Here is a 20,024-nt window from a genome sequence, read left to right as displayed (position 1 = left end):
TGTTAATATTTGGTACAGTAGCCTTTGTTTGCAATTACAGAGGTCAAACGTTTCCTGTAGTTTTTTACCAGGTTTGCACACACTGAAAGAGGGATTTTGGCCCACTCCTCCACAGAGATCTTCTCTAGATCAGTCAGGTTTCTGGCCTGTCGCTGAGAATCACAGAGTTTTAGCTCCCTCCAAAGATTCTCTATTGGGTTTAGGTCTGGAAACTGGCTAGGCCACGCCAGAACCTTGATATCCTTCTTACAGAGCCACTCCTTGGTTGGTGTGCTTTGGGTCATTGTCATGTTGGAAGACCCAGCCTTGACCCATCTTCAATGCTCTAACTGTAACTGAGGGAAAGAGGTTGTTCCCCAATATCTCGCAATACATGGCCCCGGTCATCCTCTCCTTAATACGGTGCAGTCGCCCTGTCCAATGTGCAGAAAAACACCCCCAAAGCATGATGCTACCACCCCATGCTTCACAGTAGGGATGGTGTTCTTGGGATGGTACTCATCATTCTTTCTCCAAACACGTTTAGTGGAATTATGTTCCATTTTGGTCTCATCTGACCACATGACTTTCTCCCATGACTCCTCTGGATCATCCAAACGGTCATTGGCAAACTTAAGACGGGCCTGGACATGTGCTGGTTTAAGCAGGGGAACCTTCCGTGCCATGCATGATTTCAAACCATGACGTCTTGGCCATGTTAGTAGTTGGATTCTTACTGATTGTATGGGGTGGACAGGTGTCTTTATGCAGCTAACGACCTCAAACAGGTGCATCTTAATTAGGACAATAAATGGAGTGGAGGTAGACATTTTAAAGGCAGACTAACAGGTCTTTGAGGGTCAGAATTCTAGCTGATAGACAGGTGTTCAAATACTTGTTTGCAGCTGTATCATACAAATAAATAAATTTTAAAAAATCATACATTGTGATTTTTTTAGATTGTCTCTCACAATGGACATGCACCTACGATGACTATTTCTGACCCCTTCATGATTTCGAAGTGGTAGAACTTGCAAAATAGCAGGGTGTTCTAATACTTATTTTCCTCACTGTGTATCAGTATTAGTAGTAACCATTCATGAAATTTTCTCATGTTGTTCTAAACCTGAATTAATATTTTTTTCTAACGAACACAAAAGATTATTGATAAATGTTCAAGCACACAGCTGATTATAACCATTGACTTTAGTAGGAAAAACAAATAAAATTCAATGGGTATGGTTAACTGTGCTCAAGATATTTTGATAAATGGTCTTTCGTGTTCATCAGGGAAAAAAATTAACAGGTTTTGAACATATGGATGAGAAAATAAAATTGTCATTGGGTGAACTGTCCCTTTAAGACATTAGGAAATGTCAACACAGTGTCCAGGATATCACCTTTAGTCCTGATTAAGTTTTAATGGAATCAGTGTGAATCTACCGGTAGTATATTTAAGAGTCAATCTACATTCAACTTGAACTTCTAAGAACCTCAGAGAAAACATTTTGAGATGCCCATACACAGTATGGCGATATAAAACTGGGGTGTGAAAGTACAAAGATGTGACCGGTTACATTGTTACCATATAGTATGCCACCCAACTATTTGAAACCCATGCTCTTCCCTAGAAGCAAATTTAAAAATCCCCAATGAATGAGTCAACGTTTATTTTATGTGAATGATTTTTTTATTGAAATTTTCTCAATATTTATTATCTATTTGTGCTTCTTAAATTAATAGCACATACTTAATTTCCAACCCCTGCCACCCTAAAACAAATGTGATTCTGAGCAGTGCTTCTCATAGGTGACAAAGAAGACTGGCTAGAGGGAGGATGGGGTAGGGGTTTTCTTTAAAAAAAAAAGAAAAAGAAAGAAAAAAGGCACAAGCATTCACTTCTTTGGGTGGAAGAGTGTCCCCATGGCCCAGTTCTTAGAACATTCTGGCTTCAAATTCCAGCAAAAGTTTCAAGGGCACGTAAATCTGGATCAGGGATGCATTAAATCGCTACACATGCGAACATCACCTTTCCATCAAAACAGCAGTGCCACCCATTCCTTACCCAGGATCAACCTCCGATGGGAATTGTGGAACATTGTTTGTGACTCGACAAAGAAAGAGCAACTTTTCATTGCCTCCAAAGCAGGATAAACCTTCCCCACATACAGACAGAAAACAAAAACAAAAATCTATGTACAACGTGGAAAAGCCATCCATTCCCGTAGTCTGTACAATTCAGGCCTATACATTATTTACTCTCTTAACTGCAAGAACCGAAGACAAAATTACAAAAGAAAAACCAAGGAGAAACTACATTACTTGACAATAGCGGCAGGAAAAAAATAAGGTCCGGAACTCGTCTTTTTCCCTTTGTCATTTTAACTTTTAGGCCTTCAAAAAAGGAAAAAAAGAAACTTCACCTGCAAGACAGCACAGAAAAATAGACGGGGCTCAGCCATCTGTACATAATGGTAGAAATCAAAGTTCACATCTCCAACTAGAGGGAAGTGGGGAAGGGATGGGGCGTCTCAACTCGGACAGACTGGTTACAGGATGTCATCACTGGCGAAACTCAAGTTCGTCGACACTGATTACTTTAGCTGAAGGCATGGAAGGGAGGGGCTGTTGCAACATGTCAGAGCCAAACCACTTGGCCAGGCCCAGAGGAGGGCTGCCCCCTCTTCGCTGGGAATGGTTCGTCCGATGGGGACCGTGGCTCTGTGACTGGAGGCCTCCTGATGGACTTGCATGCAGATCTGTGGAGAAAGTGAACAACTTATTTTTACCTGTACCGAACTGAAAAACAAAGTAATGACTCAAGGTCAAATCTAGCACTGAATTGACAAACAATGCGTGTCATTTTGAACTAAACAATAATCATACCAGTTTGGATGGTCTACAAAATGTATACCCCTCCCTTGCATCAGTTACATTTTATAACTACATCACTATTACCCACCCAGTTCTCTAGACAGCAGCATTCAAATCCATTCGGGATGACTACCCCTCAGCTGTACTTACTGGGTCTATGCTGTTGTTGCATCTGTTGCTGCATCTGTTGCTGCATGACTGCTAACTGTACATGTTGTCCAGCAGCTCTGGGGGCCATAAGCGGATGCCCTGGATGACCAAGGGGATACAGAGGTTGCCCCAAAAGGGCTGGGGGCAAACCCTGCAGCTGAGACAGATCTACAGCTTGAGGAAACATGCCTGTTCACACAGAGAGAAAGATTAACAACTGTACTATTTACAGTTTTCAGTCAGCAATGGTAACATATCCAGAAAGACGCATGGATAGACAAATTTCTAAAGAGGAAGACTCATAATTGGAAATTCTGACATTTGGGAGTCATTTGCTGTATCACCAACCTGTCTGTAACAATGTGGGTCCAAGCTGTTGAGGCTGGATGCCCTGAGCCAGCATCCTCTGCATCACACTTGGGTGAAGCTGGGGTGGAGGTCTGACCAAGGGGACGTGGGGTAGCAGAGGGACCGGGTACAATTGGGGTCTTGGAAAGGGAGAGGAAGGTCCTGGTGACAGTAGAGTGGGAGTGTGATGTCCGGTTGTGGAAGGAGGTCTGGGTCGGTCTGGGTCTTTACGATTTGGATTAGGAACAGGGGTGGAGCACGCCTTTACCCCACTGGGCTGAGGACCACTGGTGTCCACATCTTCAAGAAAGGAAGTGGGTGATGGAGGTCCATCTGTAAAGAAAAAAAGAACAGGCGTTAAAGAATTTACATTTATGCATGTGGCAGATGCTTTTATCCAAAGCGACTTAAATTGCATTACAATGTAATAAATACTAGGGGTGGACCAATCTGATATTTAGTATCAATATCAGTTTGATATTGGCAAAAATAGTCAGGGAGTACAATCCGATCCGATACCAACACGGACCTGAACTGCATGGCAACTTGGCGTAAAGCGCGACTTGCTGAGCAACATGAATTTGCACAAAGTTGCACTTTAAGTTGTCCAAAGTTACACCTTAAATTTAATTTAGAATTTTTGTGCTGACTAACGAAAAAGTCTGTTTGAAAGATTTAAATAAAAATGAAGCAGCAGTATTGCACAATGTTTCATTGAGTCTTGAATTTGTGCATTTATTCATTTCACAGTAAAACATTTAAGTTCTGTAGCTCCGTTTAAGCATAATGCTTTTGGTAGGGCTAACAAATGTATTATTTGCAGCTTAATTCATTAAAAGGGCGATTACGATAGTACTGGATCGGTATCGACATCAGTATCAGACATGAAAAAGTGGTATGGGCCCCGCCCTAATAAATAAATTTATTCAGGATGTGTGTTCCCTGGGTTCGAAGTTCTCTTGGTGTGTGTGTCATGTATGCATTGTGTCATACCCTCCTGAGAGTTATTAGAGTTCACGGTGTCCTCTTTGCTTCCTGGTCGGCTCCCAGGATCATCTCGACTTTTCTCTTTCGACTCGTACATTTTTTTGATCACAGAGGTTGGAGTGAAGGATGCAGACAACTGCAAAAGGAAAAATACACTTTAATGCACCCATAGATATTCAACCCGACAGTCACTCTATGGTACAGATTACTGTAAGTTTCATATAATACATATGGGTATGAAATGAACATTGACTACGTTCATTTTTTGATTAACTACTTCCCTCATATGCTAAAGAGTGTTCCAAAGTTTTACTAACCACGCTAGTAACCGTACTGCCAGGAGAGGTCCGGCCAGGCAGATGAGGTCCAGGAGAACGAGTCATCCTAGGTTGTCTTGAAAAAAGATTGAAGTCAAATAATGTGATTATGGCTGCGCCCAAATACTCACAATTGCGGTCTTGTACGGGTGTATGCGAACAGGAAGTGTGCAAGACTGTCCCAGGTCTTAAAACTGGCAAAGGGCCCTTAACACACAGCATCGTGCGTAGTCCAGTGTTTCTCAACTCCGTTTCTGAAGGCCAACTGCTCTGCACATTTTGTATGTCTCTTATCTGCCAGCCTCAGTTCAGTTCAGTTCATGGAGATCTCTGCTAATGAGCTGATGATTTGAATCAGGTGTGTTAAATAAGGGAGACATACAAAATGTGCAGAGCAGTGGGCCTCCAGGAATAACGTTGAGAACCACTGGCGTAGTCCATCACACATCATGTTCTGGATGTAAACCGTGAGACTTTTGCCCAAACCTCACAAGATGTCGCAGAAACGTTATATTGCAAAATAGCCTTAAGTAGCCTTAAAGGCAGGGTGCATGATTTTTTTTTAAATACTTTGGAAAAGGGAGTTGGGCTGAGTACCAAAACACACTTGTACTCAATCAGCAGTAAGGTGCATGTCTAATAACCGACATCGTTGCCTGGGTTGCGTATGTGTGGGGTGGGTCTATCAAAAGAAGGTCCAGATTCTATTGTGGTAGGGGCGTGTTTGTTTATGTGATTTAAAAAATGTCAACATTGGCTTTCAGCGATCATGCACCCTGCATTTAATAAAACAAATTTTTTAGGGAGGACACGATCCAATATTCTGGATCGGATATCGGATCCAGGACCGCTCAAGTTCCGATACTGTGTGTTAGCCGTGGCTGTTACTGACAAGCTATTATAAAAAGGACAAAGTATTATAAAAGCACCATAAAAAGTTTTTATGCACTATAGTCCAAGTCTTAGTCAAAAGCAGATTTAAAGAGGTACAAAATATTTAAGTTCAAGGAAACACTGTACTCGCAACTGGGTTAATCCACTGGTGAAGCGGACGGATGAAACGCGTCATTTCACACACACGATAACTGTAGGCTATTTTAAAGATCAGATTTTATAAAGTCTCAGTAAGCCGTTGAATGGATGCTATTCACTGTGTGCTAAGCACACGATGCATCTATTCTCTTTGTGTTTTAACGGTTATGAACCTTCCATTGCGGTGCGAGGATTCCCATGTGAGGACAATTCAAGTGCATCAATTCTGCACCAAAGAAGCCCATAAACGCAGTGTACAGGATGATTTAAGCGCATCAATTCTGCACCCAGGATGTGCACAAGAGCTCCGGTCAAGCATGTAGCTCCCAAAATAACCATCTGCACACTAAAGCTTTTTTACTATGACAGTTTTACGCAATTAAGGAAAATATATTTAGCATACTTATGATCAAACGTACGCATGTTATCCTAAACACTGCCATGATTAATGTCCTTGTAACTTGTAAAACATTTTAAATTATTGGTTTTTACATTTAAAAATTATACTAGATGTAGCAGAATGCACTATTCACATTTAACTTCTTTGCAATTTTAAATTGTTCAAGAAAATTACAGTAGTATCGGCAAATACTCAATTCTCGTATTGGAAATGGAAAAAAATGTGGCATCGGGACATCAGATAAATGTGAAGTACCTGTTGCGATATGCCTTATCTTGAGTGTGCTGTTTGTAGCTCTGATACTGTTGGCGATTGTGTGCCGCCAGCTCCTGCTGGAACAAGGCTTCCAGACTGCTTTGATCCACTCCCATTGGCAAAGCTCTCATCTAAAAATAAAAAAGATTAATCTCTGATTAAAGCAACCAAACTTAGAAAATCTACACATTTCATTCTGAGAACAATCTTGCTGCATTGCAACATTGTCAAAGCCTAATAACCTGTGGTGTTGTCCTGGCCCGATGCAAGTCTGGAATTTGATCCAACACATTCTGTGGACCAGCAGGGAACCCTGAGATACCAAGAACACAATGTAAGATGGGCAAAGAAAACATTTGGCTCAACGTTTAAACATGGCTTAATAAAAATATAAATATATAAACTTACTGCAGTGAAAAACTCAAATGTTATTTCATGTGCAATCCAAACCAGCAGTTCACAATCAACTACCCAGCACAGAATAACACGTTTTATACAGGGCTCTCACCTGCTACAGGTGTCATGCCTTGATAAAAGTCCTGTAAAGGAGCTCTCTGTGGGAAAAGTGGGGGTGAGGCACGGGGATGCATGAGGCCTGGCACAGGGGCAGGAGGAGCCCTGCCATGAGATGCAACCATCAATTCCTAAAGCACAGGAGTCAGAAGATAAAGGTTAGTACAGTGCTTTACGCCAACCAAACTGCTGTCCAAGAGCTGAAAGCAATCCATTGATATTAATTTTTTAGCAGTATGCAAATGTAATCACACTTAAACGCTGCACTTAAAATGTTGGATCTTAATTTGTATTGGACCTGGAACATTGCTAAAAGTCTGCAAAGGGTAAGATTTTGAGAGATCACCTGAAAGATGTTTTTCTGCTGAGAAGCAGGTACCTGAGCCTCAGGTAAGGCCACAAGAGCCGGCTCCACTGACTGCTGTTGTAACTGAAAAAGAAAACAGTGGTCTATAATGGTTTATATTCGAGTTATGGACCAGACAACAGATCTACTTAGCAAGCCATCACACAGCATGCAATTCCACAAACACCATTTGGTCCATCAAGCCTTGTTAGAATACATCACACAGACACTGCTGGCATCTACACGGGTGCTCCAAAAAAATGACAGCCTGATGGCAAAACAAGGAAAAACTAGAGCACAGTTGCCAAACTATGAACAGGACAGGACAAGCAAAGCCACGCATGCACCTTCACAACAAATATAAGTCAGCCACTCCTGCCAACTACAAATTTATGCCCATCACTAGTCAAAATAAGCAGCAACACCAGAAAATGTAACCCCAGACTAACATGCAAAATGCATTGGTCCAGCCTAGCCACTTATTATACTAGCATTACTCAGCTTTACCTGACTCAGGACCGCATGCAGGAAGTGCTTATACAAACATGCAAGCGCAATCACACTTACGTTGCTCCCGCTGGCTTTGGGGTGGGTGGGCAGGGTTCCACTTGCCTTCATGGTGCTCACCAACTTGTTAAACGCAGACATGTCCGGGTCCCGCGTTCGTGGCGCACTCCCGGCACCTCCCGTTAGAGCCTCTTCCAGGTGCTCCGCCATGAAGGGAGTACCGCCTCCTCCGCTCGGCTGCCTCTGAGGTAGCGATTGAGGCTGCACCTTCAGTCCCTTCAGACCCACCTCCACCTCCTCCAAAGACAACACCACCCCCGAGTTTGCTACAACAGGGCACATGGAAAAACGGAAAAGTCATTGCACCATCGCAGCTCTGCAGAGCCCATAGCTATGCACCATTTTGAGGATAATGTAGTTATCAAGGCCATTTCAAAATCTTTCTCTCCTTTTAGGAGAATCACTGTATTAAAATCTCTACTTTAACACATCAATATAACGAAAGTGCTACTTACTGCTCTCCTTTAGGCGAGCCTTGTTGACATTTAGGCTGGACAGTAGGGGTTTCAGGTCGATATTGGCTTTATGAAGCAGCTCCAGTATGTCAACCTTCTCCTTGTGTTCCACTGAAGGGATTGGGGTAAAATACAGGGACGTGCCCTGATTCAATATTTGAGGATCAAGTCCTGTAACACATCATTAACATACTAGTTTGTGTAACTAATACCATCCGGGAAAACCCATCACATGGTGAAATTTTATAAATATTAGGTTTTGATGCAGTGTGAAAGGGTTCAAGTGCTTTCCAAATTGACTTGTGTTTTTTTCATAGCTTGTCTAAATCTAAAGTTATGCTATTTGAAGTCAGCTGATCACTGTGATTTTCAGGAACAGAATTTGAGAAAACGGGTATAAAGAGGCAATGAAAACAGTATTACAAGTAAGTCACTTTACTGTGGTACGATACTTATTTTAGTCACTATATATGTTGTTAAAGGTACAAAGTGGTCACTTTGACCCCAAAGAACACACAACGTTCAAATGTATGCAAGTGTTATTATATTATCTGAAACGCATAAATTCACTTTTATTGTATTTTACTGTTACTTTTAGTCAAGTTTTACACATTGTTAATCATGGGCATAGTCTCTGAACTTTTGATCACCCCTTATATGTTTAGATGACAACTAGTTTACCTTGTAGCTTACATTTAGAGGAATAGTAAGCACAGCCCAGGTTGCGTCAATGTGACAATAGCATGGCTAGTCTACCTTCATCAGGCAAAAGTATAAATGAAAACCGACACAGAACCTACACCGTAATACGCACAACTATAACGAGACCTTTAGTTGTAACACGGACCGTTTACCTTGTTGCACAGGGTTGAGCAATTTGTTTTTTAAGTATTGTTTTCACACTGCCAAAAGACGACCTCCCTTATGGAAAAGTAAATGTTTTTCCATAGAGTTATAGATGAAAGGTGGTATGCAAGTACATTTTTTCCATCATATGTTTTTTTGGTTTCCGAGTTGGGTGTGTAAGATACAAAAACCAATGTTATATCATCTTAATCAGTGTCTTGTTGACTAAAACATAGCATCATTTTGAAATATGTTTGCAGTTCTTAGCAACTTTTTTGGTAGGCTTGAAAATATTTTCACCCGGCGATACGAAAACTGCTAACGTTAGCGTAATTCTTGCCGTTGTTTTAAATGGGCTACACACTAATAATGATTGCTGGCTGCCAACAAAATAAATGTGCCCGTCTTATCAAAAATTGTGTCTTAATTTTTTTTTTCATGTCTTGAATGTTGATTGAATAAGGTCATGTCAAATATTAAAATCATAATTAAATTAATGGCTAAAATCTGACTTTAATTTTTATTTATCTGAGAATTTGAGACTTTAGTATGGTTTTTACAGACTGGGTCACATAAAAATGATTGTCATAGTTGTGCTGCTTTCTCTCACATATTTAGACATTTGTATAAATGTATTATTATATGGTTAGATTAGGGATGAAGTGTAGATACCAGTTTATTATAGATAGATAAACAATATCCACCTCAAGTATATAAACAATATTATTTCAATATTGGCCAGCAAACTTAATTTTTAGTAAGTGTTACAACTAACCCCCTGCCGGTTACATTTAACCCCACCCATGGGGTAAGTTTTAATGTTTGGTGTAATTGACCTTCTATGGCTAAACCACGCCCCCTCCACTCACTCGGACAATCAACATTTGGTGGCAGGCACTATAGCAACTGTTACAGGAGACATTTAATGAATTTTTGAGGCAGAAAGACTAGATGAAGAGTTTAGTTGCAAAACGAGATAACTCTGTTTTTTTATTTTTCAGAAATCTCTTTTTTTGTTGTGCATTCCAATTAATATCAATTCAACTGCAGTTGGTTTGTTTTGATTAAAACCTTCATAACTTAAAAAATACAGCCAAGTAGCACCATAAAACAAAATAATAACATGCTAACACAATAATAAACATGTTTTGACAAAAAAGTTACAAACGGATTTCTCGTTTTGCAACGAAACTCTTCATATATCTCAAAGTCACCAAAAGGGCCTTAACTATGCATTGGAGGGTTATATAAATAATTGTATTGTTGAAAAGGTCAATGAAAAGTTTCAGCTGCAGGCTAAATGTGTACAGGTCCAAGTTGCATATTACGTTATTAAAGCTAAGTGACATGATGTAAAACGCAGCTAGAAGCTAATGTTAATGTCTTCTAATGTTAGACTAACGTTACATCAGAGATGTTAAAGATAACGTTCAAATACGTTGTTGACTTGGCTAAGAACATCCTTGTTTAATTTATCCACGTTTAGTTGGTGTTGTGGTCTACCACATAACAGAGATTAAGTTAATCTAGAGCAGATATTTAACGTTAAGATGTGGCTTGGGAAACAGAAAAAAAAAATCCCAACGTAGCCCAGCCTCTCTGGATACCTAGTGTCATAGTTGCATGTACCCCATGCACACCGTTCGACCATTTTAAACTTAAAATGACAAGAAAAAACTAAATTGAATGAAAACTGACTAACTGCAATGCATTTCAATGGATGTGGAAGCAGAGAATGTCCGAGTGTATTGGGTTAGCTATGCGCACTTTGATTAGCTCATCACGTTTTGGGCCGTGGCTTTGCCATAGGTCAATTGTCTAAGAATTATTAGAAACAAACTTCAAATGGTCATTTGTAGCAAAGATATGTGTGTTGCTTGTGTAAAAATATAATTAATCAAGCTCATTTTGTAATGATTGAGCAAAAACCAAAAAGCGTTTAGGGAGAGCGGGGCACAACCTATGTTTAAAAGTAGACAAACGGAAAAAAACGTTCATTGGAGCTTGTGTAAAGGCAATATTGTTAAATCTGATTTTATAAAATGGGCATCAAATAAAGTATCGTTCAGGAACAGGTATTGTCAAGTCAAGGTATCGGAATCGAAAATATTTGAACGATTTCAGCCCTAGCAGACGGCGAGATTATGTTTCATCCGTTTTAATGCCGCACGTACATTATCCAAACCAAACCATGCCCTCCCTACTTCTCCAGAAGCACACACTTACACTGTACTTTTTTCCATCCAAGCCTGGGCACTAGGGATGCTTACATTGACCGTTTAACCGTTAACCGAAGGTAAGAATTTATGACCGATTAACATTATCAGTTAAAATAAAAAATATTTGTTAATACATGGTGCGTGTCGTCATGAGCCGACAGACATTTCGCCACTTTTTCTATCTTTAATTTGTGAATGTCTTGTAAATGACACAAATTATTGCTGCCCTGACGGTCTTATAAAGTAATCATTTGTATGAGAGATCATTTGTATGCGTGTTTGGAAGCTGAACGGAGACGCGCGCGTGTCCGCGCAAGATGACGCGGTCCGTCTCGCGCACATCCGGACAGACGTTCGTTGATGGCCTCTGACCCTGTCCATAAACATCTCTCTTTTTGCACAAACGAAGAAAGACGACGCAAAAGCAAAACTTTCTGAAAAGCATCCTGCTTTAGAAATGACCACTGTGGTAGATAAAACGGAGACAATCTGCCCTTTTTGGATATTAATCCTCTGGACTGATCGCGTGCTTTTTAATAAGGTAATGTTGCGTGAATTTCTGGTAATGTATGAATCCTGGTTCTGTTGTTGATCTGTCGCTGCTGTTTGCACGTTCAAATTAAATCTTTTGTTTTTACTAGTTCACAGACAACCGTCAACTGTATTTTTACTCAATGACAATTTCATATTAAAATCTTATAAGTTAACGGTTAATGTTCAGTTTAGAAGCTACGGTTGTCGGCCGGGAAAATTAACTGATATGAGCATCCCTACTGGGCACGCTTTTGTCATTAGTATGTGATTAGTTCCTACTTTGTTTAAAACAAAGTGCTCTCTTAAAGGAAAACGTGTTGCGCAGTTAGGACCGGAGCGCCTCGTAGAAAATAAACATCTCTGTAAAGGCAAGAGAGAAATCCAAATCTGCGGCCAATCGATCGGATGATCCAAAATAGGTATGTATTAACTTGTCTAAGTTGTGGTAAGAACACCCTAAAATATTGAAGTATTGAGGTAAACAGTTTATAATTGTTATTTGTCATGTGCGAATACAAATCAGGAATCAGTAGGCACAGTCGGGCTGCGGTCTAAAAACCCCCAAGACCATTTTGACTCGATTCCGTACATTCTGATAGGCAGTTGTTTTTAAATGATCTTGTGCTTATGCATGTTCACGCTACGTCTGAATACAGAAAGTAGGGGTTGGCAACATCGGTACTGGAGTGCCAATGTCCTGCAAAGTTTAGCTCCAGCTCTAAACAAGCACCTGAACAAGCTAATCAAGGTCTAAAGAGTCATCTGAAAACTACAGGTAGGCGAACTCTTATCAGGGTTGGAACTAAAATCTGCATACTGCAAAAAATGACTTTTTTTAGTATTTTTGTCTTGTTCTCAGCAGAAACATCTAAAAATTCCTAAATCAAGATTTTCTTGATGAGCAAAATGACCTAAGAAAATAATACTAGTTTTTAGACAAAAAATATACAATTTAAGTGAATTAAGTGCTTAAAACAAGCAAAAATATCTGCCAATGGAGTGAGAAAATGAATTAAGTGTTTAAGGAAAAAGAAATCTTATTTCACAATTGTTTTTCTCACCCCATTGGCAGACAATTTTGCTTGATTTAAGTGAAATTGTCCTCAAAATGTATATTATTTGTCTCAAAACTACACCTATTTACTTAGGTCATTTCGCCCATCAAGAAAAAGCATCTTAAATTCAAGAACCCTTAGATACTTCCACTGAAAACAAGACAAAAATACCAAGCAAGAAATTCATTTTTTGCAGTGCAGGACATCGGCACTACATGACCGACGTTGCAAAGCCCTGACTTAAAGGGTTTCTACTTACAGCTGGGCACAACAGTGCGAACATTCACACATTGGCGACTAAAAATAAGTGTGTGAACTTAAAAATTAATTTAAGACTTGCAGACAATATTAAAACTGCTATAAAAGACCAACATGTATGTAAGTATAGAGAAAAATGTATTCATGAAAAATAAGGTAGAGGGAATAACACCATTTAAATAAAACTCATCTTCCGTTTTTCCATTGGATTGGTGCATTCTGTCTTAACTGGCCCGACCAGAGTTTTGCCCTGCTCGACTTACAGCTAACGTTCACAATATTTATAATTATGAGCCATTTAGGCCATGTAGAAGTGTGATTCTTGGGTGGCGAGGTTTAACCACCATTTGCGCCCCGTCACCACAGATGAAAAAAATCCTAGAGGAAACGCTGTACCTGCTAGTCTCTCAAGCTCTTCGTGAGGGGTGGAGCGCAGACTGCTGGAGCAGCTGCCCGAGGGACTTTTTGCTGAATTACTGGAGAACCATCGACTGAAGCGGCTGACCGTGACCGGACCCTCACCGAGAACATCCTCAATCATCTGTAAAGAAAAGAGCACTTGGTTGGGTCAAGCCTCATAGCATGGAAGAGAAGGAAACGGTGGTGGATGACACTTACGTGAGGAGTGCCTGCAGGCGGCTTAGCGCAATGGGTGAAAAATAGGCATTTCGGACAACGTTTGCATTTAAAGAGCTCCACACAATTCGGATGTAAATTGTAATTCAGGACCAATCCAAATAAACATAACCCCCTTTTCTCTTCCAAAATTCCAATAAGACTCATACCTAACATTAGCCTTAAGTCAGATGGGCATAAATTTGTATCTTTCTACATAAACTTACAAATAGCACAACCACAATTTTCAACGCAAATGCGAAATGTCCTTGTATACGGCAACAACAGATGCTATCGAGCTTGCTTAAACGGTCTGAATACCACCAACTATGTATGGTTATGTTAATTCATTTAACAGGCGTGTCCAAACAACTAAACACAAAGTGTCCAAAGTGAGGAACACAAAGTATTCATTATAAAAAGAAGTAACATTAGACAGGCTGTGATAAGTTGGCCAGCTAGTTTCAAGCAAGTAAAGAAATGTAAATGTAACAAAGCAATAGATAGACAAAATAGAAATGCCATGGGTGTAGTGGTTAATAGGAATCCTTTCAAACAACAACATTTGATGGATATCAAATCCCAAGAACCTTAGATGTGTCCAATTCATTCCCTCACCCCAAGACAGTACCGATATTTTGTGCCCACACCCTTAAGCATGCAGTGCTCCCCATGTCTTACCGAAGCCAGGCCAGGCATGGTCTTTTCAAGGTTGAAGAACTCATTGAAGTCAAATTCTCCAGGGGGCTGCTCAGGAAGAACCTCCGCATGTGGAACCTCTTGATCAGCTCCCGATTCTTGAATGACCCCAGGGTCTTCTGAGAGCCCACCATTACACTCAACTGTAGGAGCAACATTAAAAAAGTAAGCATTCATCATATCAGGCATTCATTTCAAATTATCGACATGTATACACGCAGACATGTAGAGATAGCTACTTGGGCTGTTTACAACAATTTTACTAATGGCATGTCACACGCCTTCTCTGACTGATTCTGGCTTCTTCCTGGAGCGTTTGGTTCTCCGTTTGTCATCCTCCAAAATCTTGTCATCAAAACCAATAAGCTCAATGGTCTCGGACTGACTGGTGGGCCCACCAGAGAACCACTCTGGTTCTTCTTCTGCATACGAGTCATTTCTTCTCCTTTCACTAAACACTCTTTTGTCTCCAAAGTCTCTCTGTAACAGGACACAGACATTAAATAACAGACATTTATAAACTACATAATTTTTGCATTAAGCCCGTCGCTCAGTACCCTAAATCTCTTGTCCTTGAAATCACGCTCTCGATCTCGCTCCCTCTCTTTTTCAACTCGCACTTCCCTCTCGAACACACGCGATGGCATGATACGGCCGCTCCCTATGCGGCGTGTACCACTCAGGCGAAGGGTTTCATTCTCTTTGTTCTCCAGAGGGCTGACAGGACGCCGAGGAACGGCAGTGGGCGCCACTTGGCAACCACTACCAAAACTACGACGCTGTGGGCTAAGAACCACCTCCAGATCATCATCTTTCACACGTTCCCTGGGATCTGTAAAAAAATAAAATAAGTCAAAATAAAGGAACAGACTGCATCATGCAACCATGTAGTTGATGTTAAACAGCTTTTTTACCTGCAATTCTGCGTTTTAGTGGAACTCTATCCTCTGTATAGTCTTTCTTGTATCCTTCAGGAGGACAGCTGTTTTCTGAGGGATATAGGGAGGCATGCCATTTTTCAGGGTCCCAGACCCCATCGCTATAACACAGATAGTAATGTTAGCCCCTGCCATACTTGAGACATTGCAGCATATCAACTCATTTGTCTCCATTTTGTAGAGTATACAGACCAATGACTAGGGCTTATTTTAAAACACCACGATTATCCTCGTAAACAGTCTGTTATGTGAACGTAAACAACTCGGAAAGAAAACATGAGTAACAGGGTATTGGGTTTGTGCATTACGTGTAGGTCTTAAAGTGACAGCACATCAAATTAATTTTTGTTTTGCATGTATGGAATTTATGAAATATTGTTAAGCTATCGATATTAAATTAATTCAAAACCTAATCAAAACCACATACACTCCCGCCTGTCAAAAGTTTTGAAACACTCACTTTTATTCATATCGTTTCCCCCATTACAGAATAATTAAAAATGAAATCGTACAAACTATGGCATGACACAAATGTAACTGTGGGAATGATGTTGGTGACTAAAAGCATTCAAAAAATAAATCAAAACGGTTATATTTCATCATCTAAAGTGCAGGAGCCCTTTGCCTAGAAATTGCAAAACCGTACTCGTGTCATTTTTTCAAGAAGCTTCTTTAAATTTCACCTTAGGATAATTTTTGAAGAATATTGAAGGAGTTCGCATTTAATCCGACTCTTAAAGACTGCTTTTCCTTTAAAATTTAGAAATATTTTAAAATAAAAATTTTGTTTTCTAATAAAAGAAAATAATCTGTTAAGGCACAGCTATATTTTTGCATGGTTAAATGCTTGAAATTACTTTTGTAGACACTCTCAAATAAAAAGATCATAGTTAACATTTTAGTCAAGTGTTTCAAAACTTTTGAACAGTATGCATAAAAAAAAAATTGCATTGCCAAATTGGTGACTGCTGTATACGAGCTTTGATTTAATGCTAGAAAGCAGTTAATAATATTGGACCACTTAGAAAAAAAAGGAAAATAAAATTAGCAAACAAAACAACAAAGCAGTGGTTTGATGGTTAAGCTATATCTAAGAAAATAAACAGTAACCAAAACTACGCCGAATTCCTTTACCTATCATCATCATGCAAGGTATGGTGTCACTTTCAAATATCAAATAAAGAAGTTCACCTGTCATATTTCTCTGATAGACACTCAGGTCTCTCATTAGAAATCGGCAATTCTTTGATTTCCAAAAGCTCTTCCTGCAAAACAGACATTTGTTCATAAGCACAAAATCTTGAAAACAAACAGTATGTTAAATAAACAATTTAGTTTGTGTGACCATGTGTTGCACTCTCTCTTTGGCCCTTACAAAAACTTTTTTGCATCAGATTCTGTAAAAATTTAGAGCTATGTCATCCTCTCTTGACACGCAATGCATTTATTTGCAAGTGGGTGTGCTACAAGTTTAATATGGTTTTCATTTTGCAAAGCCTGAGAAATTTCATTGACACGACCAAAACTGTCAGAGCTACCATGTGCCGCACAAACTGCAAATGTCAAACTTGAACTGCTTGTTTGTAATGTTGGGAACAAATCACACATTTAAGTCGAACATTCTCTGGTGGGTAGAATTATATCATCAAGTTGCTGAAAACAGAATTCTTGATGTACTGTTGCACAAGTACATTGCTGAAAATGGGTTTGAATATGGTCTGTTATGATTTCTTAAAAATCATGTTTTTCAAGGTACATTTAAAGCCACACCATGTAGTTTTTCAACCTTCATAAAAAAATGTGATGGGTTGAATGACATGTCTACCATAGCCTGATGGGGTCTGTATTGCCTTTACTCATACCTTAAAACTTAGGGTTTCGGGTAGTAACCAGAGCACAAAAAAAAACTACAAAATTCGACTGCTTTACGGCATACGTCACTTCCTCCATACAATTTTTTTTAACGTGAATTTTGCTGGAGGCTACTTAAGGAGTGTAGAGAGCAACTTCTATTATGTGACTCTGTGGCACCGTGTTAGTGTTACGGACCTATGACACAGGCGACACGGGTTCGATTCCCCTTTAAGGCAATTTTTATATAAACTCATCTTGATTCATACATAAATGCAACCTTCAGATTGAGAAATGGCTTCTGCCATGAGTTCCTCATAAGAAAGTTGTAACATGATTGCGTTTCTCCCTGATGCCTCAAAATGTTGATCGTCTAGCATTTTAAAAGGTTAGTTTTAAGGTTGGCCAGTTTTTTTCCTTTGCGACAGTGCTGCGGGGCTTGTGGCCTCTAGGGGCGCTAGGTGTGAAAAAAACGTGTCCAAAAAGTTGCGAAGTGTGCCTTTAAAGGTGCAGTGTTTAAATTTTAGCGGCATCCAGTGGTGAGGTTGCTAATTGCAACCAACGGCTCAGTCCGCTGCCCACCCCTCATTTTGAAACGCATAGTGAAGATATGGTAGCCGCCACTGGAAAAACATGTAATTCATGGAGACAACTTAATAAAAAAAGGGCTTCTGTAGAAAACATGGCGGCGCAAAATGGCGACTTCCACATAAGAGGACCCTCTGTGTATGTAAATAAAAACATCTCATTCTAAGGTATTAAAAAAATATAAAAACGGTTCATTATGAAAGGTCTTTATAAACCCCTGATAATATAGTTTTGTATCTTATTTGGCATTTCTGTCAAGATATTCTTCTAAAAATTACACACTGCACCTTTAATTTAAATTTGACTCCTTATGATATTACCCCTTTTAAAATTGTTCTCACCTTGGAATATCTATAGGCAGAGGTAACTACTGAGTCTTTTATAGTCTCCACCATGCTTTCACCATTTTCATCCTTCTCCATGACTCAGGATGGTGGCGAAATTAAAGTGAAGCTCCAATATCAGACACTCTGGGCACCTGTTGGTTAGGTAAATTGTTTAGTACTTAATCAAAAATTATTACCAAACATCTAACTACCCATCAAGAACCTTAACTTAAATGCCTTTGTATGATAGTATTTACTCATTGATGTTATACAGATCCCTAAAGACTATGGGAACTTAAATTAACTTGAGGGAGGACTAAAAATGGTCGGGATTATGAGTTGGTTTAGTATCAGGTAAATCTCTCACTGCCGTGTAATCTGAGTTTGCTAGCAAATGACGAGGCAGCAAGAAAACAACAGAATGCTGGGAAGCCTCATGAACCAATATAGTAATGGCACAAAGCCACAGATAAACTACACATTTGTTTAAATCTCCTTTAGGGAAATCAAACACGTTTCTCAAACTCACCTGATATTTGAAACGGTGTCAGAACACCTTTTCCCTCCCCGTCTGGATACCTCAGCTAGCTGCTTGCTAAGTTACCTGTCCTACGCCAAACTACAAGAGATGCTGCAATCAGTCCACATCTCAAACACGTTTTCTTAATAAATAAATATTATCTGTCGACTTGATTTCTCCGCAATTTCTACAGTAGACTCAAACATCTGTTGAGACTTCAGATTCAATCGTTAACTGACAAGAGCTGCACTTCATTAGCCAATTGGCTAAAATCAAAAAGCCGACGCCGAATTGCTTTATTTAGCGTGAACAAACGGTTCAACCTGCGACGTTCCCGCTCTTTAATTCAACCCCTGCCTTAGTTCTCACGAGAAAACTCTAAAGAAAAGGGAACAAACTTACAACAAACCCCGTGTTTATTTGCGTGTGTCGTAGCTAATGATTCAGGTTAGCAGGCTAGGAAACTTATCTGCACTCAAAAAGCGCCACAAACACGCATCAAGCGCGTTAGTAAACTACAGGCTGGTCATGTTAGAAACAAGTCCAACAGATAACCGGGTTCAATCTCATAAATAAAGCTGGTAGTCCGACTGCAACAACCAATGTACCTCGGGCTACTTTCTCTAAGCTCTCTTTCGTCTCTGTTCAGTCGCAGAGCGGTGAATTTCTTCAGATCTCTCACTGGCTCTAAGGGAGGCCCCAATCAAGGATTATATAGCGTCTACTAACGCCTTCCTTAAAATCTTAAGGAACCATCACTTACATCTTATTGTTATTTTAAATGTAATAAAACAAAACAGCAGACTGAGTGCTTATAGATGTGTATTTTACTAAATGCGGTTTGGTAGAGTCACTACAACTGAATGTAACAGGAATTCTTTTCAGGCAATCAACGTGGCCACCAATTTTAAATTGTAGTCACGTGACAAGATTAACAACGCTCAAGCAGTTTCTCAATCCGAAGGCTGCAGCCTTCGGAGGTCGCATTTCCAGGCTGCATACGTCATCAAGACTGTCATATTCAGAATATGAACAATTATAAAGTTGAATAATATTCTTATTGAATCGTATTTTGTTGTTATATGCGTATGACTTGCGAATGTAATGCTCAGTTATCTTAAATAAACCAGGCTTGATGACGTATGCAGTGTGTATATGCGACCTCCCCAGGGCGCAGCCTTCGGATTGAGAACGGCCTCAGTTTCGTTCTTTGGGCATCACAATAGGCTTGTTCGACTTTATGCGGCGGCGTAAGAACTGGCAGCCGGATGACGTCAAAGTACCGCGAGAACAATTCGAGAAATCATACAAAGTCTAACTTCGCCTCGCTCTCGCGGTACTTCGACGTCATC

The 20,024-nt window shown here is 39.9% G+C and overlaps 1 protein-coding gene across 7 annotated transcripts; it reads right to left on the bottom strand.

Moving 5' to 3' along the window:
- Window positions 1–1,841: 1,841 nt before the first annotated feature.
- eif4enif1 (eukaryotic translation initiation factor 4E nuclear import factor 1) lies at window positions 1,842–19,438 on the bottom strand. Of its 7 annotated transcripts, none has more exons than XM_055212179.2 (20): window positions 19,281–19,438; window positions 18,682–18,771; window positions 18,168–18,304; window positions 16,579–16,652; window positions 15,364–15,488; window positions 15,007–15,281; window positions 14,731–14,929; window positions 14,432–14,592; window positions 13,532–13,676; window positions 8,224–8,394; window positions 7,769–8,034; window positions 7,202–7,285; window positions 6,851–6,986; window positions 6,585–6,655; window positions 6,343–6,473; window positions 4,656–4,731; window positions 4,345–4,474; window positions 3,352–3,684; window positions 3,004–3,192; window positions 1,842–2,738 (listed from the first exon to the last, which is right to left on the bottom strand). In XM_055212179.2, exons 3-20 carry the CDS (start codon window positions 18,246–18,248, stop codon window positions 2,542–2,544), a joined length of 2,844 nt encoding a protein of 947 aa, XP_055068154.1. In that variant the 5' UTR covers window positions 18,249–18,304; window positions 18,682–18,771; window positions 19,281–19,438; the 3' UTR covers window positions 1,842–2,541. The 7 variants fall into 7 exon arrangements, with proteins under 7 accessions (XP_055068154.1, XP_055068155.1, XP_073726471.1 ...); XM_055212180.2 differs by having other exon boundaries at window positions 19,075–19,371; XM_073870370.1 differs by lacking the exon at window positions 18,682–18,771 and having other exon boundaries at window positions 19,281–19,391.
- Window positions 19,439–20,024: the final 586 nt, after the last annotated feature.

Source organism: Misgurnus anguillicaudatus, chromosome 8 (genome assembly GCF_027580225.2).
Source record: "Misgurnus anguillicaudatus chromosome 8, ASM2758022v2, whole genome shotgun sequence".
NCBI classification, from domain to species: domain Eukaryota; kingdom Metazoa; phylum Chordata; class Actinopteri; order Cypriniformes; family Cobitidae; genus Misgurnus; species Misgurnus anguillicaudatus.
Note: the sequence above shows the minus strand (reverse complement) of the source record. Positions and strands in the feature narration are given on the sequence as shown.

Bases quoted from the DNA above. Each gene is read 5' to 3' on its own strand.
- eif4enif1 (XM_055212179.2), bottom strand. From the start codon at position 18,248: ATGGAGAAGGATGAAAATGGTGAAAGCATGGTGGAGACTATAAAAGAC. The intron at 8,035-8,223 runs GTAAGTAGCACT...GCCCTGTTGTAG, and splicing joins GGCTCGCCTAAAGGAGAGCA to CAAACTCGGGGGTGGTGTTG. The intron at 7,286-7,768 runs GTAAGTGTGATT...TTTCTTTTTCAG, and splicing joins CCAAAGCCAGCGGGAGCAAC to TTACAACAGCAGTCAGTGGA.